A 26767-nucleotide genomic window follows, 5' to 3' on the forward strand; every position below is an offset into this window, starting at 1 on the left:
AGAAGGTAAAATTCTGCTGCAGTTTCCTGTGTATCCATCCAGAACTTTGCAGCACCATCATGTGATCATATTTATGTTGAGTCATGACCAGTTTTCTCTGTTAGAAAACGCTGTGATGAGTCAGCCTCTGCAAGCTGATGCTCGCTCCAGGTTGGTGGTGTCAGAACAAAGTGGGTTAGAGGACACCCAGCTGGTGTCCAGTGCAGAACTGATTACTGTTCACTGGCGGAAGAAGTCCCCACACCTTTTCTGTCACGGAAGTGATTCATGTTGCATGGATAGCAGGAGGAACTGTCTGGGGTGATTTGTTTTGTTTTTTACTCAATGAAAATTGGCTGAAATGTGTTGGTTAAATAGCCAGGTAAGGCTAACTTGATTTGTCCCATTCAGAATTAAAATTTCTCCAAATTGTAAAATATAACACACATGTAGAAAAGATAATTTAAAAAAACACTTAGGTTCACCAAATAATTATAAAATCTTTTGTTAGCACTACCCGGGGTCAGAAACTGGATGTTGGCCTTGTTGTTAGAGGCTCTTCTGATCGCGTTCCTTCCCTTCCTGTCTTTGAGAAAACATTCTTCTGAATTATGGGAGTCACAGATCCGTTTTCCTTTTTAGAATATGTCTATAAAATTGCAAGTGTACTTCAAAGAGTTCATGGAAGACAGAATTAAAAGATGCATTTATTTGGTGCGAAAATTTAATCTTTTTTTTTTTTCTATTTTTTAAAAAGATTATTTATTTATTATTTATTTGAGAGATAGAGTTACAGACATTGAGAGGGAGAGACAGAGAGAAAGGTCTTCCTTCCGTTGGTTCACCCCCGATATGGCCGCTACGGCCGGAGCTATGCCGATCCGAAGCCAGGAGCCAGGTGCTTCTTCCTGGTCTCCCACGCGGGTGCAGGCGCCCAAGCACTTGGGTCATCCTCCGCTGCCTTCCCGGGCCACAGCAGAGAGCTGGACTGGAAGAGGAGCAACCGGGACTAGAACCCGGTGCCCATATGGGATTCCGGCTCTGTGGGCAGAGGATTAGCCAAGTGAGCTACGGCGCCAGCCCGGTGCGAAAATTTTTGAAATCTCTATATCAAGGGGTCTTCAGAAGGTTCATGAAAAATGTGTATTATGTGTGAGCTTTTTGAAGTACACTCTCATGGTATAGCTTTACCTATTTGCTGAAGTCTCCAATGAGCCTGTACATACTGCTGATTTCATTGTTGGCCTGTATGTTGATCCTGCAACTGATAAGTTTAAATTAATTCCTATTAAATGCATTTAACGAAATTTTTATTTTCCTTCAGTTACGGCCGCCTCAACCTCCAGTATACCTTTTTGTGTTTGATGTGTCTCACAATGCAGTTGAAACTGGATACTTGAATTCAGTTTGCCAGAGTTTATTAGACAATCTGGACTTGTAAGTGTTTTAATTCAGTTTAAATCTAAATCTGTGTTTGCAAAATGAATAAGTAGTTTTCAAAATTTACTTTAAAAATGCTACTTATGTAATTATAGTCTAAAAGATCATTTAAATCAGTTGTTAAATTTGGATACACATAGAATCCTTATTTTTGTACTTTTAATAGGAAGAATAACCTCCATGTATCTGTCTCCCAAGGTCATTGTCTTTAGCATTGTGCTGTTCTGTTTTATCTAATTCTCTTCTTTCACTCACACACTTTGTTTTTTCCATTGACTATCTTAGCACAGATCTCAGACTGCATATAGTTGGTTTTTTTTTTTTTTTTGGTAGGATTTATTTATTTGAAAGACAGAGGCAGAGGCATAGGGAGAGAAGGAGAGAGAGAGAGAGGTCTTCCATCCTCTGGTTCACTCCCCAAATAGTCACAGTAACTGGAGCTGGGCCAATCCAAAGCCAGGAGCCAGGAGTATCTTCCTGGTCTCATACATGGGTGCAGGAGGCCCAAAACTTGGGCTGTCTTCTGCTGCTTTCCCAGGCAATAGCAGAGAGCTGGATTGGGAGTGGAGCAGCCAGGACTAGAGCTGGTGTCCATATGGGATGCCAGCAATGCAGGCAGCAGCTTTATCCACTGTGCGACAGCACCAGCCCCACATGTAGTATTTTGTAAATACTTCAGGATTAACTTTGTTTGTTTGTTTATTTACTTGAAAGAATTATAGAGAGAGAGAAAAAAAATCTTGCATCTGCTGATTCATTCCCCATATGCAATGGCCAAAGCTAGGCCAGACTGAAACCAGGCACCAGGAAGTCCATCCTGATCTACCACTTAGGGAGCGTGTGTCCAAGTACTTGGTCTTCCTCTGCTGTTTTCTTGAGCTTGTTCTTGGGGAGCTTGAGCTGGTGCTCATATCAGATGCTGGCATCACAGCTGGCAGCTTAAACCACTGCATAATAATGTTGGCCCCTTCAGGGCTAATTTTTAACCCTGATTATGATATTAGTATTACACCCAGCAAAAATAGCAATAGTTCCATACTGTTGTTGATATTCTCTTCCCGTTTTGTTCCTGCTTGTCTCTAAAGCACTCTTTTTTTTTTTTTTTTAAGATTTATTTATTTATTTGAAAGTCAGAGTTACACAGAGAGGAGAGGCAGAGAGAGAAAGAGAGAGAGAGAGAGGGAGAGAGAGAGGTCTTCCTGATGGTTCACTCCCCAACTGGCCACAACGACTGGAGCTGTGCCAATCCAAGGCCAGGAGCCAGGAGCTTCTTCCAGGTCTCCCACGTGCGTGCAGGGGCCCAAAGACTTGGACCATCTTTTATTGCTTTCCCAGGCCATAGCAGAGAACTGGATCGGAAGAGGAGCAGCTGGGACTAGAACTGGCGCCCATATGGGATGCTGGAGCTTCAGGCCAGGGCGCTAACCTGCTTTGCCACAGTGCTGGCCACTAAAGCCCCTAAAGCACTTTTTACAATATGTTTGTTGGAATAAGGATCCAAAGAGTGTATACACATTGTATTCAATTAACAAGTCTTTCAAGTTTCTTTTTTTTTTTTTTTTTTTTTAATTCCTTCATTTGACAGATAGAGTTAGACAGTGAGAGAGAGAGAAAGGTCTTCCTTCCGTTGGCTCACCCCCCAAATGGCTGCCATGGCCAGAATTATGCTGATCTGAAGCCAGGAGCCAGGTGCCTCCTCCTGGTCTCCCATGCAGGTGCCGGGGCCCATGCACTTGGGCCATCCTCCACTGCCCTCCCAGGCCACAGCAGAGAGCTGGACTGGAAGAAGAGCAACTGGGACTAGAAACTGGTGCCCATATGGGATGCTGGTGCCACAGACAGAGGATTAACAGAGTGAGCCATGGTGCTGGCCTCTCAAGTTAATAAAAGGAATTATTTTGGGTGCAAGCACTTGGTATAGTAGTTAAGATGTGATTAAGATGCCTGTGTCGGAGTCTCTAGGTTCGATACCTGGCTCTGGGTCCTGACTCCAGCATTCTTGTTAGTGCAGACCCTGGGAGTCAGCAATGGTGGCTGATGTAATTGGGTTTCTGCCACCCATTTAGAACACCTGGATTGAGTTCCTGGCTCTGCGCCAGGGGGCAGGCATTTCAAGAGTGAACCAGCAGATGGAAGCTCTCTCCCTACCTCAGCCCCTCCAATAAAGCAAAAACAGGACAAACCTGTATTTTCACTCTTTTATTTTTTATATACTTTGTTTATTGACATGAGAGATAAAGAGATAGAGAATGTTCCCAATACCTGGTCCAGCCCCAAAATGCCCAGTGGAATCAGGCTGGAAGTGGGTTTCAAAACCAGGTACTCCAGAGCCGGCGCCGTGGCTCAATAGGCTAATCCTCCACCTTGCGGCGCCGGCACACCGGGTTCTAGTCCCGGTTGGGGCGCCGGATTCTGTCCCGGTTGCCCCTCTTCCAGGCCAGCTCTCTGCTATGGCCAGGGACTGCAGTGGAGGATGGCCCAGGTGCTTGGGCCCTGCACCCCATGGGAGACCAGGAAAAGCACCTGGCTCCTGGCTCCTGCCATCGGATCAGCGCGGTGCGCCGGCTGCAGCGGCGGCCATTGGAGGGTGAACCAACGGCAAAGGAAGACCTTTCTCTCTGTCTCTCTCTCTCACTGTCCACTCTGCCTGTCAAAAAAAAAAAAACAAAAAAAAACCAGGTACTCCAATGTGGGATGCAGGCATTTTAATCACCAGGCTAAACATGTTCCCCAAAACCTGTACTTTATTTTCTGTTTTTTAAAATGTTTATTTATTTATTTATTTGAAAGGAAGTGTTACATAGAGAGAGGGCAAGAGACAAAAAGAAAAAGAGATCTACTGGTTTAGTCCCCAAATGGCCACTGGGGCTGAGCCAGGCCAAAGCCAAGAGGCTGGAACTCCATCTGTGTCTGCCCCATGGGTGGCAGGGGCCCAGTATTTGGGCCATCTTCTGCTGCTTTCCAAGGCTCATTAGCAGGAAGCTGGATTGTAAGTGGAATAGCCAGGAGTTGAACTAGCACTAATGGGTTGCTATCATCACGGGTGGCAGCTAAGCCTGCTGTGCCACAGTGCTCATCCCCAAAACTGGTACTTGAAATGGTGCTTACATACTTAATGTAACTCAAGAAAGCCAGCACGGCATTTCATGTTAGTGAATAATGAAGTATAATGCTCCTATGTGGTGTAGAGGAATGTGAAAGACCAGGAAAGGAGTAACTCCCTTAATCATGGTGAAAAGAGTGTCCTTGTTACTGCCAGAATTTGTATTTTTTTTTTTTTAGGTTTATTTATTTATTTGAAAGTTCAAGTGGCATAGAGAACTAGAGATCTTCTATCTGCTGGTTTACTCTGTTAGTGGCCTCTACAGGTGGTCTGGGCCAGGCTAAAGCCAGAAGCCAGGAACTCTATTCCGGTTTCTCATATGGTGGCAGAGGCCCAAGCACTTGGGCCATCTTCAGCTGCCTTCCCACATGCATTAGCAGGAAGCTGGATCAGAAGTGGAGGAGCCAGTGCTCCAAATATGCACCAAACTGGTGCTCCAATATGGAGTAAGCAGCACCTTGGCCTGCCTCATCACCATGCTGGCCCCATGAGTTCTCTAAAACAGACATTTTTGGGGCTGGCACTATGACCTATTAGGCTTAGTGCCTGCCTGTGGCACCAGTCAAGTCCTGACTGCTCCACTTCCTATCCAGCTCCCTGCTAAGTAGCCAGGGAAAGCAGTGGAGAATGGCCCAAGTCTTTAGGTCCCTACACCCAAGTGGGAGACTGGAAGAATTTCCTGGCTCCTGGCTTCAGATTGGCCCAGCTCTTGCTGTTGTGTCCATTTGGGGAGTGAACCACCAGTTGGAAGATGTCTCCCTCTCTCTCTCACTCTCCTCTCAAATAAATAAATAAATCTTAAAATTTTTTTCATTTTTAAATACTTTAAAGAATGTAAGAAGTTTAGGGAAGCTTTTTTTAAAAATGTATCAAAGTTTATACAGCATTTTAGAGTTCTTTGTAATAATTTTTGGAAGAATTTTTAATAAAATGACTTGATATCATCTGCATAGTTTTATGTATACTCTCTAGTGTTTCTATATATTTCTTAAATACAATTTATAAAGCTATTCTACTCTTATTTTTCTGGCTTATGTATAGTTTTTTTCCTTTGGATTAGATATATTTTCATGATAGTTAAATATTGGATGGTTTAAACATTTGATTATCTTGGGCCAGTTTCCATAATACTAAATTAGATATTTGCATGTAACTCTTAGTAGATACTTTATGAGTTTATGCATATGGAAAAACTTGATAAAATAACCTTCTGAATTTGTTTTTAGACTTCCTGGCAACACTAGAACAAAAATTGGCTTCATAACATTTGACAGTACAATCCATTTCTACAGTCTCCAAGAAGGTCTCTCCCAACCGCAGATGCTAATAGTTTCAGATATTGAAGGTATGTATTATATTCTTAAATGTATTAAACTCCTTCAAAATTTTCAGTTTTAGTGATACTTCAGGTTTATTTGAGAAATTAGAAGTACTTGGTATGATTCTGTTTTATCAGAGAAAGTCTGCAGTATTAAAGAGTAAGGTTATTGGAATTGTAGGAATCAGTCAGTCCCATCTCTTTGTATAAGAGGAGACAGTGCTATGGAAGAAGAGTGAATTCTAAACAAGGTAACAGAAAAACCTGAATATTACTTCTTACATTAACTTTTGGTCTATTTTTCCTTCTTCTCATTCATTCCAAAAGTATTTGAAGACAGACATATAATCCAAAGAAATAGGATAGAGAGCTCAGATATAAGCCTTAACATATATGATCAACTGATAATTGACAAGGATGCCAAGACCATTTGGTGGTTGAAACGACAATTTTTTCAACAAATGGTGTGGGAAAACTAGACATGCAAAAGGATCAAGTTGGGTCCCTTAGTCATATCACAGAAAGAAAGTTAGTTCAAAATGGATCAAAAATCTGAACTCAAAAGCTAAAAACTGTAAAATTTAGAGAAAAACTTCATAACGTTAATTTGGCAGTCATTACTTGGATATGAGACCAAAAGTATAGGCAGGACAAGAAAAATAAGAAATTGGAGTTTATCAATATTAAGAACTTTTGAACACCAAAGAATACTATCCAGAAAGTGAAAAGACAATCCACTGAATATCCAGAATATATAAAAGAATATATAAAATATGTAAAAGAATATATAAAATATCCAGAATATATAAATAACTATAAATCAACAAGAAAAAAATACAATTAAAAAAGAGAAAAGGAGTTGAACATGTCTTCGAAGAAAGATATTTAAATAATCAGTAAACACATGAAAATATGCTAAACTTTGTTAGTTTTTAGAGAAATGGAAGTCAAAGTCAAAATGAGATAGCCACCTCATATCTGTTAGGATGACTTTTTTTTTTTTTTTAAACATGCTCTTTTTTTAAAAAATTTTATTTATTTACTTGGGAGGCAGAGTTATAGACACGGAGAGGGAGAGAGAGAGAGGTCTTCCATCCGCTGATTCACTCCCCAATGGCCTCAATGGCTAGAACTGGACTGAAGCCAGGAGCTTCTTTTGGGTTTCTCATGCGGATGCAGGGGCCCAGGCACTTGGACCATCTTGCACTGCTTTCCCGTGCCATCAGCAGGGAGCTGGATGAGCAGTAGAGCCGCTGGGACTTGAATGGTCACCATTCAAGTGGGATGACGCCACTGAAGTGGATGTTTAGCCTACTATGCTACAGCACCAGCCCCCACCTTTTTTTAAAATGGAAAGTTAAAAAGTATTGGTAAGCGTGTGGAAATACTGGAATCTCTGGTGGGAATCTGAAGTAATACAGCTCTATAGAAAACAATTTGGCAGTTCCTCAAAGGTAATATAAAATTGCTATGTGATCTTGCAGTTCTACTTCTCAATATATACTCAAAAGAGTGGAAAGCAGGGACCCATACTTTTACATCATATTTATTATAACTTAAAGGTAGAAACGCCCCAAGTAGCCATCAACAGATAAATGGATAAATAAAATGTGATATAAACATATAATGGAATATTTATTGAGCCTTAAGAATGAAGCTCTGATATATGCTACAGAATAGATTAAGTATGGTGACATCAGGCTAAGTGCAGTAAGCCATACACAAAAGGACAGATATTGTATAGGTAGATTCAGAGTCAGAAAGTAGCAGAGATTTATCAGTGGTTGGTGGGGAAGGGAAATCAGTGGTCATCAAGTTTAAGTTTGGAATGATGGAAAAGTTCTGAATATAAAGGATGATGTTTACATAACATTGTAAATGTACTGAATGCCACTGAATTATCCACTTAAATAGTGAATATGACAAGTTTTATGATATATATATTTTTTTAAAGATTTATTTTTGAGAGGCAGAGTTACATACAGAGGAGGGAGAAACAGCAAGAAAGAGATCTTCTCTCTGCTGGATCTCTCCCTAGATGGCCACAGTGACCAGAGCTGGGCTGATCCAAAGCCAGGAGGCAGGATCTTCTTCCTGGTCTCCCACATGGGTGCAGGGCTTCAAGCCCTTTGGCCATCTTCCACTGCTTTCCAAGGTTCTTTAATAGGGAGCTGAATGGGAAGTCGAGCAGCTGGGACTTGAACCGGTGCCCACATGGGATGCTGATGCCACAGGCAGAGGTTTAACCTGTTATGCCACAGCACTGACCGCTAGGCAGAAGTTTCTTGAGTATAACATGAAAAACACAGACAACTAAAGATTAGATTAGATAAGTTGGGCTCCGAAATTAAAAACTTGAAAGAAGTTTTACAGGAAGGTAAAAAGACAACCCAGAGTGGGAGGAAATATTTCCTAATCATAGCTGATAAGGGATTTATATTTAAAATACATGTGAAGCCCTACAACAACAATAAAAAGCCAAATAACCCAGTTAGTCAGTAGATAAAGGGGTTGTATAGACAATTCTCTGCTCAATACATATCATTCAATTTTGTCGGTAGAAAAATGGTTGACAAGCTCAATAGAAAGATACTCTGGGCCAGCGCCGCAGCTCACTAGGCTAATCCTCCGCCTTGCGGCGCTGGCACACCGGGTTCTAGTCCCGGTCAGGGCACCGGATTCTGTCCGGGTTGCCCCTCTTCCAGGCCAGCTCTCTGCTGTGGCCAGGGAGTGCAGTGGAGGATGGCCCAAGTGCTTGGGCCCTGCACCCCATGGGAGACCAGGAGAAGCACCTGGCTCCTGCCTTCGGATCAGTGCAGTGCGCCGGCCGCAGCGCGCAGGCCGTGGCGGCCTTTGGAGGGTGAACCAACGGCAAAGGAAGACCTTTCTCTGTCTCTCTCTCTCACTGTCCACTCTGCCTGTCAAAAAAAAAAAAAAAAAAAAAAAAAAAAAAGAAAGAAAGAAAGAAAGAAAGATACTCTGCATCATGAGTTCAGGCAAATGCAGTTGAAAACCTCAAGAAGTCACTTCCTACCAACTCAAATGGCTAAAATTAAAGAGGCAGAGTTAACGGGTATTGGCAAGGGAAATTGGAAACCTCATACACCACTAAAGCAGTGTGAAATGATACAGCCACTCTGGAAGGCAGGCTGGCAGTTCTTCAGTAAGTCACACATAAACTTACCATGTGACCAGCAACCCTAAGCAGTAGGTATATACTCAAGAAAATGGAAAGTAAGTCCATATAGAAATTTGTGCATGAAAGTTGATAGCAGGATCACCAAAAAGTGGATGCAGCCCACACGTCCATCTTCTGATTGATTAATAGAGAAAATATGTTATATCCTTTTACTGGAATGCTACTTGGCAGTAAAAAAAAGAATGTAGTACTGATGCAGGCCCACATGTGTGAATCTTGAAAACATTATACTTACTGGAGGAAGCCAGTAATGAAAAATTGTGATGTGATTCTTGTTGTTATAGAAGATAGCCAGAAATACAATGCTGTAGGGATAGAAAGTTGAGCCGTATTGCCAGGAACTTGGGGAAAAGAGTAATGAAGTATACCTGTTAATAGCTACAGGGTTTCTTTCATTTTTTAAAAGGTTTATTTATTTATTCAAAAGGCAGAGTAATAGTGAGATCTTCATTTTGTATGTTCACTCCCCAAATGTTCACTCTACAACAGTCGGTGCTGGGCCATGCTGAAACCAGGAGCCAGGAACTCTATCCTGGTCACCCTCATGGATAGCAGGACCCCGAGTACTTGAGCCATGATCCTGTCCTTTCCCAGATGCATTAGCAAGGAGCTGGACTGGAAGCAGAGCAGGTTTCTTTTTGAGATAAATAACAGGGACTGGAATTTGACAGTGGTCATGACCAAACAACTCTAAATGTGTTAAAAATAACAACCACATATTGAAATGTTGCAGTGCACACCTTTAAAGATTTGTTTATTTGAAAGCCAGTTACAAAGAGTTTTCGAGAGTTTCCATACGTTGGTTCACTCCCCGAATGGCCACAATGGCCAGGGCTGGGCCAGGCTGAAGTCAGAGCTTCTTCCAGGTCTCCCATGTAGGTGCAGTGAGTCATCCTCCTTTGGTTTTCAAGGCACATTAGTAGGGAACTGGATTGGAAATGGAGCAGCTGGGACTCAAACTGGCACCCACAAGGGATGCTGGCATTGCAGGCAATGGTTCAACCTGCTGGCCCCACAAGACTTTAAATAAAACAACTCTTTTTAAGTATTTAACCGTACTTTACCAGTATGGATTTTGTGACATATGAATTACTTCTTAACACTGTTAGAAGAAAATTCTTTATAGAGGAAAAAAAGAAACCTAAATAGTAGATGGTGGGGGCCAGTGCTGTGGTGTACTGGGTAAATATACCTCCTGCGATGCCAGCATCCTATAAGCGCCATTTCGAGTCCCACTGTTCCACTTATGATCCAGCTCCCTGCTAATGCACTCGGTAAAGCAGCAGAGGATGGCCTAAGTCCTTGGGCTCCTGCACCCACATGGGAGACCCAGAAGAAGCTCCTGGCTTTGGATGGGCCCAGCTCTGGCCATTTCTGATTGGAGAATGAACTAGCCAATGGAAGATCACTCTCTCTCTGGTTCTCCCTCTGGCTAACTATGCCTTCCAAATAAAGAAATAAAAGTCAATCTCAAAAAAAAATAAATAAATAGATGGTGCATTTGTATATGATAGCTAAAGTGAATATTGCATGTTTTGAATTATTTAATAATAAAAAGTTTATTTTTTATAAACTTTATGCTGAGTCTTTTTTTCTTAACCTCCTCCCCAGTGGCAATAGTGTTCTTTGGCTAGCTTGCAGGTACATCATTAAAAAAGGAAAAAAAAAATATTGCAGCATTCCGCCATGTAGTCTTTAACCTGGGAGGCAAAGTGCATGCATAGAACCTTACTGTTGACAGATCAGTGTCTTCTAACTGGGCATCTGTTCTCAGAATAGATGGGTTGTAGTCAATCTCCCACACTGTGGCTCTTTGGACATCATGTGGACAGTCTATTAATAGTGCAGGAGGTAGCTTTTCTTTTAAGTAGGGGGTAAAAATTGCATCATTGCTTTGGATTTAGAACATCTTTAGCAATTGAATTTTTAAAAAAAATAAGTATTTCCTTGTTCTTTCAGATGTTTTCATACCTATGCCAGAGAACTTACTAGTCAATTTAAATGAAAGTAAAGAGGTAAGACACATCTCCCTATTCAGCCTGTTTAATTGAAATGTTTAAAGAATATGGTTTTGAAATGAACTTTAAGTAAAATTTTGCTTCTTTCTGGAGCATTTCGAAGATGTGTAGTGTTTTGTATTTGCTCTTCAAGTTTGTTAGATGAACAGTTCCTGAGTCAATTCAGACCTGTGCTGAGCATTTTCCTGAGGAAGCATATTCCTGTAGTACAGGTAGAAGCCTGTTCCATGAAGGACGAACACTGAAGGAAGCCAGCCTTGGCAGCTGTGGGAGTCCGGGAGGGTTGCTGAGATAAAGCTTCTGGTCGCTGCGTAGAAGCGCATTAGCTAGGCTGCTTTCAGTGCCCTTTGCTTTTCTGATTCACAGAGTGTCATTGGGTCAGTTCAGAAGAAACTGTTATTACCTGCCCGGAAATTGCCATGTGATAATACAGTGAGAGGTGAACAGAACGTGTCTGAAGGGGGGATGTTGTCTACCCTGTACATGCATATATGCCGTAAGGGTAACATTTTAACTAGCAAGGCTATGGTCTCCGCTGTTGACGTTGGTGACTGTGCCATAGTGCGGAATACTTTTTTCCCCATTAACTCTATTTGTACATCCTAACCTGAATAGGTAGATTTTCTTTCTTTCTTTTTCTTTTTCTTTTTTTTTTTTGTAACTACTAGTTGGCAAAGTTACTTGATATATTAGATTGTGCAACAGGGAAGTGTTAAACCAACTCTGAAATTTCAAAGAATAAAGTATTTAGAGGTGATGGGAAGGCCATATTTTGTGGCAAATCTCTATAAACTGGGATGGTTCTTTTGGATACATTTTGGAATTAAAGTCTTGCTGGACTACTGCATGTGCAAGAACTGTAAGGCCCCAATTTTGGTTTGTCTTGCTTGCCAATTTATAATGTTCACCTAAATGGCTTTCTTGTCATTTGACCCACTTCATTGTTTACTGTAGTGTCTGTAGATTCTCTGACCATCATCATGACTCGGTGTCTTGTCTGTTGTATTAAATACTGAGTGATTTAATTGTAGGGAAAAAATTGATTATAACAATCTTGAGTTTTTTCACTTTATTTCACAAGCTTGTCCAAGATTTACTGAAGACTTTGCCACAGATGTTTACCAAGACACTAGAGACCCAGAGTGCCTTGGGTCCTGCGCTTCAGGCTGCATTTAAGCTGATGTCCCCAACTGGAGGTCGAATGTCTGTTTTTCAAACACAACTCCCAACTCTTGGAGTGGGAGCCCTGAAACCACGAGAGGAACCCAACCAAAGATCATCTGCTAAGGTTAGAAAGTCAGCAGGTGTGGCACAATGACTCGATGTATGCTCATGCTGTGTTCCTTTGATCACAAAGCTTGTTTTTTTTCAATTTACTTTTCAGTTGTGAAGGGAAGAGAATATAAGAAAATGGATACAGTCTTTCATTTTTGTGTAGATATCCCTATTAATTTTTTTCCAACTGATTCATCTTTATTTTTTTCCTTTCTTTCCATTCTCCCATTTTATTTTATTGCTTAAAGATGTATTTATTTTTATTTGGAAGGTGAATGAGAGGGAGAAGGAGGGAGGGAAGGAAGAAGGGAGAAAAAAGGAGACAGAGAGAAAAGAAGAGAGGAACAGGGAATGAGAAAAAGAAATCTTTGCATCTGCTTGTTGGTTCCTTAAATGGCCACAACACCTGAGGCTGGTCCAGGCTGAGGCCAGGAGCCTAGAACTCCATCCAGGTTTTCCGTGTTAGTGGCAGGGACCCAGGCACTCTTGGACCATCCTTCTCTGCCATCCCAGACACATGAGCAGGGAGCTAAATCAGAAATGGAACAGCTGGGGCCGACTTTGTGGCATAGCGGGCAAAGCTGCCGCCTACAATGCTGACATCTTATATAGGTGCTGGTTTGAGTCCTGGCTGCTCTACTTCTGATCCAGCTCCCTGCTCATGCACCTGGGAAAGTAGCAGGAGGTGGCTCAACTTCTTGAGTTTCTGGCACCCATGTGAGAAACCAGAATGGAGGTCCCGACTGCTGACTTTGGCCTGGTATAGTCCTGGCTATTGTGTCCATCTGGGGAGTGAACCAATGGATGGAAGATCTCTGACTCTGTCCCCTTCTCTGTAATTCTGCCTTTCAAATAAAATCTTTAAGTAACAACAACAACAAAAAAAATGAAGTTTTTTTAAAAAATGGAGCATCTGGAAGTTGAGCTGGTACTCTATATGGGATACCAGCATTGCAGATGGAAGCTTAACTCATTGTACCACAGTGCTGACCCCTGTTTTATTTTATTTACAGATTTATTTTTATTTATACACATACACACACATACATACATATAAATGGCACAGTGACAAGGGAGAGAGATCTTCCATTTGCTGGTTTAGTCCACAGATGCCTACAAGAGCTGGAGCTGGCCCATACTGGTGCTAGGAGCCAGAAACTCCTTCCATGTATCCTACATGGTGGCAGCCCAAGTAGTTGAGCCATCATCTGCTGCCTCCCAAGCACACTACCAGGAAGCTGGATCAGAAACAAGTGATGGGGCTGGTGCTTTGACATAGCGGGTAAAGCTGCCGCCTGCAATACTGGCATCCTGTATGGGTGCCAGTTTAAGTCCCAGCTGCTCCACTTCCAATCCAGCTCTCTGCTATGGCCTGGGAAAGCAGTGGAGGATGGCCCAAGTCCTTGGGCCGCACCCACATGGGAGATCCAGAAGAAGCTCCTGGCTCCTGGTTTCAGATGGCCCAGCTCTGGCCATTGGGGCAACATGGGGAATGAACCAGTGGATGAAAGACTTTTCTTTGTCTGTCTGTCTGTCTCTCTCTCTCTTTTTCTCTGCCTCTGCCTCTCTGTAACTCTGCTTTTCAAATAAATAAATAAATCTTTTAAAAAAAAAGAAATATAGGTGAGACTCCATCAGTCTCAGAAACTCTGAGTAGGATGTGGACATCCCTAGAAGTAGTTTAACTTGGGGCACAATAGTGCCTGTACCACTCTTATTTTTCATACTTTTAATAGGCCACTATCAATCCAACCCAGCTTAGATGAGAAAGTCTGGAAGACTTAGTATATTTGCAAAGGACAAGGTAGAACCTATATGACCAGTTATGAGTAGTCATATTTTGGTATATTGATAACTAAAAACTGCTTTAAAAAAGATTTATATATTAATTTTGAAAGTCAAAGTTAGAGAAAGGGAGAGGGGAGAGAGAGAGAGAGTATACTGAGCATTTAGTAGATTTTTAGTTTTAGTAATTATCTGTATTAAGTACAAAGTTAATATAATAGATATATTAATTTCTAAAGAAATTTTTTTCTTAAAAAAATAATCTAACAAATTGAGAGGATGTGGGGTGGACTGTGTGGTGTAGCTGGTTAGTTTTCCCTTGGAGATAACTGTTATCACTTAGTGGAGTACCTGGTTCAAATCCTGGCTTCTCTGCTTCTGATCCTGCTTTCTGATGCTGGACATCCTGAGAGGCAGCAGGTGGTGAGTCAAGAACTTAGGTCCCTGCCACTCATTTGGGAGGCCCAGATGTAGTTCCAGGCTTCTGGCTTCAACCTGGCCAAGCCCTGGCTATTGTGGGTGTATGGAGATTGAACCAGCAGATGGAAGATCTAGGCCCCTCCCTGCTCCACCTCTTTCTGTGTGTTTCTCTGCCTTTCAAATAAATGAAGATTCACAAACATCAAAATAAAAAAAGAAGGGACTGGCATTGTGGCATAATAGGTTATACTGCTGCCTGAAACATCAGCGTCTTGATGGCATGTCCCAGCTGCTCCACTTTCAATCCATTTCCTTGCTAATGTGCCTGGAAAGCAGCAGAAGATGGCCCAAGTCCAAGTGCTTGGGCCCCTGCACCCACACCAGAGACCCCAATGAAGCTTCTGGCTCTTGGCTTTGGCCTGGCACAGCCCTGACTATTGCAGCCATTTAGGGAGTAGACCAGCTGATAGATCGCTCTGTCTCCTTAACTCTACCTTCCAAATAAATAAAATCTTTAAAAAAATAAATAGAGGCTGACACTGTGGTAGAGTAGGCTAGGCATCCACCTGTGGTGCTGGCGTACCCTGTGGGCGCTGGTTAGGGTCCCAGTTGCTCCTCTTCCGATCCAGCTCTCTACTGATGGCCTGGGAAAGCAGTGGAAGATGGCCGAAGTACTTGCTCCCCTGTGCCCATGTGCAAGACCTGGAGGAGGCTCCTGGCTCCTGGCTTCAGATTGGCCCAGCTCCAGCCACTGTGGCCATCTGGGAAGTGAACCAATGATGGAAGATCTTTCTCTCTGTCTCTCCCTTTTTCTGTCTGTAACTCTGCCTCTCAAGTAAATAAATAAATCTTAAAATATATAAGTAAAAATCAAAAAGAAATTTTGTAGAATGACCAATTTACCTTTGTAAATATTTAAATTTTTAGAAAACATACTGATCTATTAAAATTTTCTCTTTATAATTTATTATTAATAGGAAATACACCTAACGCCATCCACTGACTTCTATAAGAAATTAGCCTTGGATTGTTCTGGTCAGCAGGTAGCTGTTGACTTATTCCTTCTCAGTGGGCAGTACTCTGATTTGGCTTCTCTCGGTAAGTTCTTCCTAATGATTTTTTTTTTCTTAAATTGTTGTTATAGTAGTATTTACATGATGGTGTCCTATGCAAAAGAAAAAAGTGAAAAGTCAGAAGTTTACTAGTTTTGTCTGTTGTAATTGTATAATCTTCTCTAAACATTTAGTAATAGAGACATTCATGCTACTCTTGAAAAGAATGAAATGTTCTTTACGACAGAACCTTGGGATGTTCGTTAGACAGCGATTAACTGCAATGCGTGCAGTTACTTTGCTGAGGTAATTTAAAAGGAGTATGTATTCTCTTCTAGGCTGTATATCTCGCTATTCAGCGGGTAGTGTGTATTACTATCCCTCTTACCATCATCAGCACAACCCAGTACAAGTACAGAAGTTACAGAAGGAACTACAGAGATACCTCACTCGGAAGATTGGCTTTGAGGCTGTCATGAGGATTCGGTGCACCAAAGGTGGGAATGGGTTTGTTTTTGTTTGTTTGTTTTTTGTTTTGGTTCTTGTTTTCATATAGGAGTAAATATTGCTTATTTTTTTAGAGATTTATTTACTTGAAAGAGTTACAGAGAGAGAGAGAGAGAGAGAGGGAGAGACAGAGACAGAGATCTTCCATCCTGGCTCGCTCCCCAAATGGCTGCAATGGCTGGAGCTGCGGATCTCAAGGCAGGAGCCAGGAGCTTATTCCAGGTCTGCCACCTGGGTGCAAGTGCCCAAGTACTTGCCATCTTCCACTGCTTTCTCAGGTGCATTAGCAGGGGAGCTGGATTGGAAGTGGAACAACCGGGATTCGAACCTGCACCTACTATACCACAGTGCCAGCCCCTGTTTATTTTTAAAATGTTTTTAGTTATAAACAAAGAGAAAGAGCACTACCATCTATTGTTCACTCCCCAAATCCCTGCAACAGTCAAGAGTGGTCCAGTCCAAAGTTGGAATCCAGGAACTCAAACCAGGTCTTTGATGTTGGTGGCAGGAACTTAGTTACTTGAGCTGTTATCACTGCTTCCATAGGTCTACATTAGCAGGAGGCTAGAATCAGGAGCCAGCACCAAGTAATGAACCCAGGTATCCTGGTAGTGGACACAGGCATCTTAACGGCTAGGTTAAATGTGCACCACCCCTAACTGTTGTTTTTGATACCAATAAATATGTGTGTTTTCACCTAGTCTTAGAGGATTTACCCTTCTAAAATACTTTACCGAGTCTGGTGAAAGGTAGAATTCACAAGAGAGAATGCTACAGAACAATAGCAACTGTTGTGAATGCACTACCAACTGCTGCAAGTATGCAGTTTAAAATGATGGCTAGGGGCCGGTGTTGTGTAGTGAGTTAACCCACTGCCTGCGATGCTGGCATCCCATGTGGGCACTGGTTCAAGTCCTGGCTGTTCCACTTCTGATCCAGCTCCCTGCTAATTTGCTGGCAAAGCAGCAGAAGGTGGCCCAAGTGCTTGGGGCCCTGGACCCACAGGGCAGCCTGGAAGCAGCTCTGGGCTCCTGTCTTTGGCCTGGCCCAGCCCTGGCTGTTGCAGCCATTTGGGGAGTGAATCAGCAGACAGAACGTCTCTCTCTGCTTTTACCCTATTGCTTCTCTTTTTCTGTGCCTTTCAAATAAATAAAATAAATCTTTGTTTAAAATTAAAAAAAAAAAAAAATAGGGGCCGGCGCTGTGGCACAGCAGGTTAACGCCCTAGCCTAAAGTGCTGGCATCCCATATGGGCGCTGGTTCAAGTCCTGGCTGCTCCACTTCTGAACCAACTCTCTGCTGTGGCCTGGGAAAGCAGTAAAAGATGGCCCAAGTCCTTGGGCCCCTGCACCCGTGTGGGAGACCCGGAGGAAGCTCCTGGCTCCTGGCTTCGGATTGGTGCAGCTCCGGCCATTGCAGCCATTTTGGGAGTGAACCATCAGATGGAAAACTTCTCTCTCTCTCTCTCTGCCTCTCCTCTCTTTGTGTAACTCTGATTTCAAATAATAAAAATAAATCTTTTAAAAAAATTTAAAAACTAAAATAAAATAATGGATAGTCTATGTGAGTTATCAATTGCAAAAAAAAAAATGTTCCCGGGGGCCGATGCTGTGGCTTAGTGGGTAAAACCACTGCCTGCAGTGCCTGCATCCCATATGGGTGCTGGTTCAAGTCTTAGATGCTTAACTACCAATCCAGCTCTGTGCTGTGGCCTGGGAAAGCAGTAGAAGATGGCCTAGGTCCTTGAGCCTCTGCACCCACGTGGGTGTACTTGAATTCTTGTTTTTTTTATTTCTCAATATTATCAACGTAGTTGTAATTTCTTACTCAGATATTAAAACATTATTGCTCTATAATTGGATGTAAAAGCAATCAATGTTTTAAAAAAATACTTAGTTTATTTGAAAGGCAAAGTTACAGAGATAGAAAGGGAAGGAGAGACAGAGATCTTCATCCACTGGTTTATTCCACAAATGGCTGAGATAGCTAGAGCTGGCCCAGGCCAAAGTACTTGGGCCATCTTCTACTGCTTTCTCAGGCACATTAGCAGAGAGGTGGATCAGAAGTGGAATAGCTGGGACTTGAACTTGTGCTGTTATGGAATGTCAGCGTTACAGGCAGTGGCCTAACCCACTGTGTCACAACACCATCCCTGCAATCATTTTCTAGGTGGAAAAATATCCATGTAGTAAAAAAATAAAAAAATCCACTAACCTACCGCTGTGTGTTGAAATTTATTGACCACTAACTGCTAAATATATGAAGTTTCTCTATTATCCATCACTGTGATGATATAACCTTTCTCCATTTATTTCATATTTCCTAATGTTTGTGTTTTGAAAGGCTTATTTATTAGATTCAAGATTGATAGACCTAAAAATGTTTATTTCTGTAGGTAGTGGCTATAAATTAGGGAAAAATATATCCTACAAGTGCTTTTTAAGACTTTGTACTTGACAAGACAGAGGATTTATTTATTTATTTATTTATTTATTTATTTATTTTTTTGACAGGCAGAGTGGACAGTGAGAGAGAGAGACAGAAAGGTCTTCCTTTAGGCCGGCGCCGTGGCTCAATAGGCTAATCCTCCACCTTGCGGCGCCGGCACACCGGGTTCTAGTCCCGGTCGGGGCGCCGGATTCTACCCGGTTGCCCCTCTTCCAGGCCAGCTCTCTGCTGTGGCCAGGGAGTGCAGTGGAGGATGGCCCAGGTGCTTGGGCCCTGCACTCCATGGGAGACCAGGAAAAGCACCTGGCTCCTGGCTCCTGCCATTGGATCAGCACGGTGCGCCGGCCACAGCGCGCTGGCCGCGGCGGCCATTGGAGGGTGAACCAACGGCAAAGGAAGACCTTTCTTTCTTTCTTTTTTTTTTTTTTTTTTTTTTTTATGAGGATTTTTATTTATTTTTTTGACAGGCAGAGTGGACAGTGAGAGAGAGAGACAGAGAGAGAAAGGTCTTCCTTTACCTTGGTTCACCCTCCAATGGCCGCCGCTGCAGCCGGCGCACCGCACTGATCCGATGGCAGGAGCCAGGAGCCAGGTGCTTTTCCTGGTCTCCCATGGGGTACAGGGCCCAAGCACCTGGGCCATCCTCCACTGCACTCCCTGGCCACAGCAGAGAGCTGGCCTGGAAGAGGGGCAACCGGGACAGAATCCGGCGCCCCAACCGGGACTAGAACCCGGTGTGCCGGCGCCGCAAGGCGGAGGATTAGCCTAGTGAGCTGCGGCGCCGGCTGAGGATTTATTTTCTTAAAGATTTATTTATTTGAAAGAGGCAGAGGCAGAGAGAGAGAGAGAAAGGTCTTCCACCTACTTTTTCACTGCCCAAATGGTTGCAACAGCTGGAGCCATGCCGATCCAAAATCAGGATCCAAGTGCTTCTTCAGCTCTCCCATGTGGGTACAGGGGCCCAAGGACTTGGGCCGTTCTCCATTGCCTTCCCAGGCCATAGCAGAGAGTTTGGTCCGAAGCGGAGCAGCCTGTGCTCAAACCCACACCCATATGGTATGCTGGCATGCAGGTGGCAGCTTCACCACCTCACCGCAGCACCGGCCCCCAGGGGCTTTAAAAAAAAAGATTTATTTTGTTTATTTGAAAGACAGAGTTACAGGGAGAGTTAGAGAGAGAGAGAGAGAGGTCTTCTATCCACTGGCTCACTCCTCAAATGTTCACAACAACTGGAGTTGAGCCAATCTGAAGCTAGGTACCAGAAGCTTCTTCCAAGTCTCCCACATGGATGCAGGGGCCCATGGACATGGGCCATCATCTGCTGCTTTCCCAGGCATATTAGCAAAGAGCTGGATCCCGGTTGGGGCGCCGGATTCTGTCCCGGTTGCCCCTCTTCCAGGCCAGCTCTCTGCTATGGCCAGGGACTGCAGTGGAGGATGGCCCAGGTGCTTGGGCCCTGCACCCCATGGGAGACCAGGAAAAGCACCTGGCTCCTGGCTCCTGCCATCGGATCAGCACGGTGCGCCGGCTGCAGCAGCGGCCATTGGAGGGTGAACCAAGGTAAAGGAAGACCTTTCTCTCTCTGTCTCTCTCTCTCACTGTCCACTCTGCCTGTCAAAAAAAAAAAAAAAAAGTGGAGCAGCTAGGACTCAAACCAGTGGCCATTTGGAATGCTGGTACTGCATGCCGGGGCTTTCACCTGCTGTGCCACAGTGCTGGCCCCCAAGCCTTTTTTTTTTTTTTTTAATTTAAAGATTTACTTATATATTTATTTAAGAGGCAGGATTACAGACAGAGACATAGAGAAAGGTCTTCCTTCTGGTGGTTCACTCCCCAAATGGCTGCAATAGCTGGAGCTGGGCTGATCTGAAGCCAGGAGCCTAGAGCCTCTTCCGGGTCTCCCACAGGGGTACAGGGGCCCAAGCACTTGGGCCACCTTCTGCTGTTTTACCAGGCACATTAGCAGGGAGCTGCATCGGAAGTGGAGCAGCCAGGACTTGAAACCGGCAGTCCTATGGGATGCCAGTACTGCAGACGGGCTTAACCTACTCACCACAGTGCTGGCTCCACACAGAGGCTATTTTTTATGTACCTTTTCTGTAACAAAATTTATTTAAAAGAGTAACAAAAGGCCGGCGTCGCGGCTCATTAGGCTATTGCGCCACCTTGCGGCGCCGGCACACCAGGTTCTAGTCCCGGTCGGGGCGCCGGATTCTGTCCGGTTGCCCCTGTTCCAGGCCAGCTCTCTGCTGTGGCCAGGGAGTGTAGTGGAGGATGGCCCAAGTGCTTGGGCCCTGCACTCCATGGGAGACACCTGGCTCCTGCCTTCGGATCAGCGCGGTGTGCTGGCCGCAGCGCGCTGGCTGCGGCGGCCATTGGAGGGTGAACCAACAGCAAAGCAAGACCTTTCTCTCTCTCTCTCTCTCTCACTGTCCACTCTGCCTGTCAAAAAAAAAAAAAAAAAATTAAAAAAAAAAAAAAAAGAGTAACAGAAAGAAGAGAAGTTGATCTTCCATCTGCTGGCTCACTCCCAAATGGACACAGCAGCCAGTGCTGGCCAAGGCAAAGCCAAGGGCCAGTTACTGCAACGTGATTTCCCACACTTGTAACTTCAGCCCAGGCACTTGGCCATCTTCTGCTGCCTCCCAGCCTTATTAGCAGGAAGCTAGATCGGAAGCAGAACAGTCAGGACTTGAACCAGCACTCCAGTATTGCAAGGGAAGCTTTCACCTGCTGCACTGCAACACCGGCCCCTATGTACCTTACTCTATACAAAGAAAAGCCTTCGCCCTCATCCTAGAGTTTTTGCTTTACAAAAAAAAAAAAAAAAAAGCTTTGTCTGTAACTTCCTTGGGTTTCTCTTCTTTCTTTTATACATAGTCTTCATAAAGTTAACAAAAAAAGACGAAGTACAAAATGACATAAAAGGAGAAATCAAGTATAATTCAGTATGTTCTTTAAAGTTTCTTACATGCCCTTCAAAATTTTCTCCATCCATATATTAGGCTTAACTCTAGATTAAAGCAGCAGGGATTATACCTGCATTTTTAAAATCCATGGTATTTTGGTTCCTTTCTATTTTTGTTTACATATATTTTTTAAATTTATTTTAAAGACAGGCAGAAAGGGATCTCCCATCCACTGACTGACTTTCCAGATGCCCTCTCTGGCAGAGGTGGACCAAGTGAAGCCCCTGAGCTCCCTGTAGGGTCTCATGTACATGGCAGGGACCCAGCCACTTCACACAGAACCTGCTGCCTCCTCACATGTGCATTAGCAGCAATCTAGAAAGAGAGCGATGGGAGGACTAAACCCAGGCCCTCTGATACAGGATGTCGGTGCTCCAGGTGCGACTTGACTGCTCTGCACTATACCCAGCCCCCTTTTTCTTACACATTACTGTCCTGTTGGTGTTTAACATCTCTTCTTGCTGAAAATAAAGCATTATTGATAAAACCTCAGTTCCTCATATCAGTTTGCACACATCTTTTCACTACATATACACTTTGACCCCATCTTTATGTAGTTAACAGTGATGTTTACATGCATAGGTACATCTTCAAGAAGAGATTTTAAAAAGTTCCTGGACAATTTTATTTTCCCTGTTTCTGTGAACATTTTGAAGCCCGCTCCTACATAGTAAGGTGTATTTCCAGAAAATACATATATGCACTTATTTTCACTTAGTGAATACTGAAACTCCATTAATGTTAGTTCATATAAATCCATCTCTTTTTAACTCCACCTAGTATTCAATATAATGGGCAGATCACAGTTTTATTTTCCTGCTGAGAAGCTGTCTGACAGCATTTCTTGATTTTTGCTGTTACAGATAAGTCTGCTTATAAATTTTTTAAACATTTATTTATTTATTTATTTGAAAGGCAGAATTACAGGGAGAGAGGGAGAGATACATAGAGAGAGAGGTATTTGATCTGCTGGTTTGCTTCCCAGATGGCCACAATGGCTGGGGCTATGCTAGGCCAGAGCCAGGAAATTCATCTGTGTTTCCAACATGGGTAGCAAGGGCCCAAGAACTTAGACCATCTTCCTCTGCTTTTCCAGGTACATTAGCAGGGAGCTGGGTCAAAAGTAGAGCAGCGCGGCCTGAAACTGGAGGCACTGCAGGCAGCTGCTGAACCTGTTGTGCCACAATGTCAGCCTTGCTACAAAGGTTTTTACAAATAAAAATTTGGTCCTTGACTGAGTATATTTGTTGGCTAGGTTCTCAAATATGGTATTGAAAGGTTAAAATAAGTGGGGCCGGCGCCGTGGCTCATTTGGTTAATCCTCTGCCTGTGGTGCCGGCATCCCATGTGGGTGCTGGGTTCTAGCCCTGGTTGCTCCTCTTCCAGGCCAGCTCTCTGCTGTGGCCTGGGAGTGCAGTGGAGGATGGCCCAATTGTGCCCTGAACCCGCATGGGGGGCCAGGAGGAGGTACCTGGCTCCTGGTTTGGATCATCGCAGCGCCAGCTGTGGAGGCCATTTGGGGAGTGAACCAATGGAGAGAAGACCTTTCTCTCTGTCTCTCTGACTGTCTGTAACTCTACCTGTCAAATAAAAAAAAAAAAATTAAAAAACAGAAAGATTAAAATAAGTGTTCATTTAGAGCTTTGATGTTACCAATGTACCATCCATAAAAGTTGTTTGATAATTTGCATTTGCACCTTCATTTAAGAAGCCATCTGTTACCTCTTACCCTCACCAAGTATTGTGTATTATATAAACTTTCTTACTTTGTACCAGTCTGATAGGTGACTAGAACAAAAAATAAATGTCCATATCTAGGTATATGTAAGTCATTTTGATTCTCTTTTCTCCTCTAGGTCTTTCCATTCATACTTTCCATGGGAACTTCTTTGTTCGGTCAACAGACTTACTGTCTTTGCCCAATGTCAACCCAGACGCCGGCTATGCAGTGCAGATGTCTGTGGAAGAGAGTCTTACTGACACTCAGCTGGTTTCTTTTCAGTCAGCACTCTTATATACATCCAGTAAAGGTAAGTTTTAATTTATCTGCTTTTATTGTGGTATGAAATCTGACATGAGATCTGCCCTTGAACAAAGTTTTTAGTGACAGAATAGTATAATTAACCATTAGCACGATGTTGTGGTAAAGGTGAGTTCTTTTATTAACTTTTTTATTTATTTGAGAGGCAGAGAGACACACAGAGACAGAGAGCCCCAACCACAGGTTCCCTCCCCACATGCATTCAGTGCGTGGGGTGGGGGAGAAAGGGCTGAAGCCAGGAGCTCAAGACCTTGAGCCATCTACTTGAGTAGACTTGCAGGGTGTGCATTGGCAGGAAGGTGGAATCATGTGGTAGAGCCTGGAATTGAACCCAGGTGCTCTGCTGTGGGGCATTGGCATCCTAATGGGTAGCTTAACCTCTAGGCCAGATGTCTATTCCGAGGTGAGCTTTCTGATGTGGTTACATATTCTGTGGCCTGTGATAAACTCCTTGTTCTTGGAAGGTGACTTCTCATTTCCATTGAGCCAGAAGAGTACAGTTGGCCTGCTGTATCCCTGGGTTCCACCTCCATAGGTTCTGTGTCCTCACATTCAACCAAGCGCAGAGGGAAAATACTCAGAAGAAAAACTGTGTCTGATCAACATGGACAGGCTTTTTCCCTTCTCATTATTCCAGTACCCCTACAGTGTATCAGCTGTTTACATAGCTGTCAAGTTGTACTTGGTATTTATTACAGGTGATCTAGATTTTATATAAGACTATATAAGGGATTTGAGTGTTTTGCTGTGGGCAAGGGATCCTGAAACCAATCTGTAATCACCAGAACTTTGTTGGTATTCTTGGTAGAACCATGATGTTTACCATTCCTTCTCCTAAACTATTACATTTATTCATTTGTTTAACAGATTTGTTGAGAGTCTACTGTGTATCAGACATCAGTTAATAAATAACTGATACATCATTTAATAAGTCTGAATTTTCAAAACCTTTCCTCAGGGAAAGCGTTGGCACAGCGGTTAAGCTGCCGCTGGATATGTTCACATCCCATGGCAGAGTGCCTAGGTTCAGGTGCTGCCTCTGCTTCCATCTGGCTTCCTGCCAGTGTACACCATAAATGACGGCTCAAGTACTTAGCTCTCTTCTACCCACGTGGGAGACCTGGATGGAGTTCCAGGCCCCTGCCTTGGGTTGGACCAGCTCCTGCAGCCATCTGGGAAGTGAGCCAGCAGATGGAAGAGAGCTCTCCTCTCTCTCTCTTTCTCTCTCTCTCTCTCGCTTTCTCTCTCTTTTTCTGCTTTTCAAATAAATAAATCTCTTTAAAAAAAAAAAAAGGAAAAGATACATTCCCCAGGAAAATCCTCAGAGAGATGATAAATTTGTTTAAAAAATTTTTTGGAAGGCAGAGTTAGAGCGTGAGCAAGCGAGCTGCCATCTGCTGGTTAACTCCCCAGATTGTCCCAATGGCCAGGGCTGGGCTGAGCCAGGAGATTGATCCAAGTCTCCCATGTGGGTGTAGGGGCCCAGCTACTTGGACCATCTTCTGCTGGCTTCCCAGATGCATTGGCAGGGAACTGGATTGGAAGTGGAGCACCTGGGACTCAAATTGGTGTCTGTATGGGATGTCAGTGTTGCAGGCAGTAGCTTAACTTGCTCTGGCACAGTGCTGGCCCCTTGAGTTAAGTTTTAAAGGAGCTTGTAATGAAAAATTAAAGATATTTTTAAAGAATGTGATGTGTTGCTCTTAATTCATCTAATTTGCATTTTTTTAAAGATTTATTTATTTACTTGAAAGTCAGAGCTACACACACACACACACAGAGGGAGAGAGGGAGGGGTGGGGTGGGGAGAGATCTTCCATCCGCTGGTTCACTCCCTAGTTGGCCACAGTGGCCGGAGCTGCGCCGATCTGAAGCCAGGAGCCAGGAGCTTCTTCTTAGTATCCCACATGGGTGCAGAGGCCCAAGGACCTGGGCCATCCTCTACTGATTTCTCATGCCATAGCAGAGAGCTGGATTGGAAGTGGAGCAGCTGGGTCTCAAACCGGCACCCATATGGGATGCTGGCACTGCAGGTGGTGCTTTACCCACTATGCCATAGCACCAGCCCCTTAATTTGTATTTTATGTGATGTGACAGCAGGTTAAATTTTTAAGATTTTATTTATTAGTTATGTATTATTCATTTGACAGGCAGAGTTAAACACACAGAGAAAGGGGGGTGAGGGGAGAGAGATACCCTCCATCCACTGGCCCACGCCCCAGATAGCTACAATTAGCCAGGGCTGGGCCAGGCTGAAGCAAGGGGCCTGGAACTCCATCCGGGTCACCTATGTGGGCAGCAGGGGCCCAAGTACCTGGGCCATCCTCCTGTGTGCTCCCAGGTGCATCAGCAGAAAGCTGAATCAGAGGTGGAGCAGGAAGACTCCAAGTGGTGCCCTCACAAGATGCAGGGTTGCAGCTAGCAGGTTAACTGTTGCACCCCAATGCTGGCCCCAAGATGTGTTTCCAAAGAGAGAGGTTGAGTCTCCCTGAATAAAAATAAGAAAAGTTGGCAAGATGTTAGTGAAAGGAGAGGTGTGGAGTTCAGGGAGAGTGAGGTATGTAAGAAAGATGGGGTAGGGAAGAGAGAGGTCTCAGCTCCAGCGCCTCAGCCCCACCCCTATAAATTTATTTTCTTAGTTTCAAGATTTTTTACTCCCATTTTTGCTCTTTTACCTTTTTAATAACGAGTTTGGTGGGGACAGCATTGTGTAGCAGATAAAGCCTCCTCCTGTGATGCAAGCATCCATATGGGCACCATTTTGTGTCATGGCTGCTCCACTTTGGATCCAGCTCCCTGCCCATGGCCTGGGAAAAGCAGTAAAAGATGGGCAGTGCCTTTTGGCTTCTACCACCCATGTGCGAGAGCCAGATGGAGCTCCTGGCTCCTGGCTTCGTCCTGGCCCAGCCCTGGCTGTTGTAGCCATTTGGGGAATAAACCAACACTGTAAGATCTCTTTGTCCCTCTGTCTCTCCTGATCTCTCTCTCTCTCTCTCTCTCTCTCTCACACACACACACACACACACTCTCACTGATTTTCTTTTTTTTTTTTTTTCTTTTAAAGATGTATTTATTTATTTGAAAGAGTTACCCAGAGAAGAGAGGCAGAGAAAGAGGTCTTCCATCCACTGGTTCACTCCACAATTGGCCACAACGGCCAGAGCTGCACTGATCCAAAACCAGGAGCCTGGAGCTTCTTCCCAATCTCCCATG

At 43.7% G+C, this 26767-nt stretch overlaps 1 protein-coding gene across 4 annotated transcripts in view; it reads left to right on the forward strand.

Moving 5' to 3' along the window:
- SEC24A (SEC24 homolog A, COPII component) overlaps positions 1-26767 on the forward strand; it is a 93598-nt gene that overhangs the window by 49036 nt on the left and 17795 nt on the right. For all 4 annotated transcript variants that reach the window (XM_070076102.2, XM_002710215.6, XM_051844220.3 and 1 more), the window contains exons 10-16: positions 1304-1416; positions 5749-5867; positions 10999-11054; positions 12139-12345; positions 15515-15635; positions 15928-16086; positions 23370-23543. In XM_070076102.2, coding sequence (XP_069932203.2) covers positions 1304-1416; positions 5749-5867; positions 10999-11054; positions 12139-12345; positions 15515-15635; positions 15928-16086; positions 23370-23543 — 949 coding nt within the window. The remainder of the gene's footprint in view (positions 1-1303; positions 1417-5748; positions 5868-10998; positions 11055-12138; positions 12346-15514; positions 15636-15927; positions 16087-23369; positions 23544-26767) is intronic.

The sequence above is a fragment of the Oryctolagus cuniculus genome, chromosome 6, assembly GCF_051225735.1.
Source record: "Oryctolagus cuniculus isolate XC-2025 breed Fujian yellow rabbit chromosome 6, ASM5122573v1, whole genome shotgun sequence".
NCBI lineage: Eukaryota > Metazoa > Chordata > Mammalia > Lagomorpha > Leporidae > Oryctolagus > Oryctolagus cuniculus.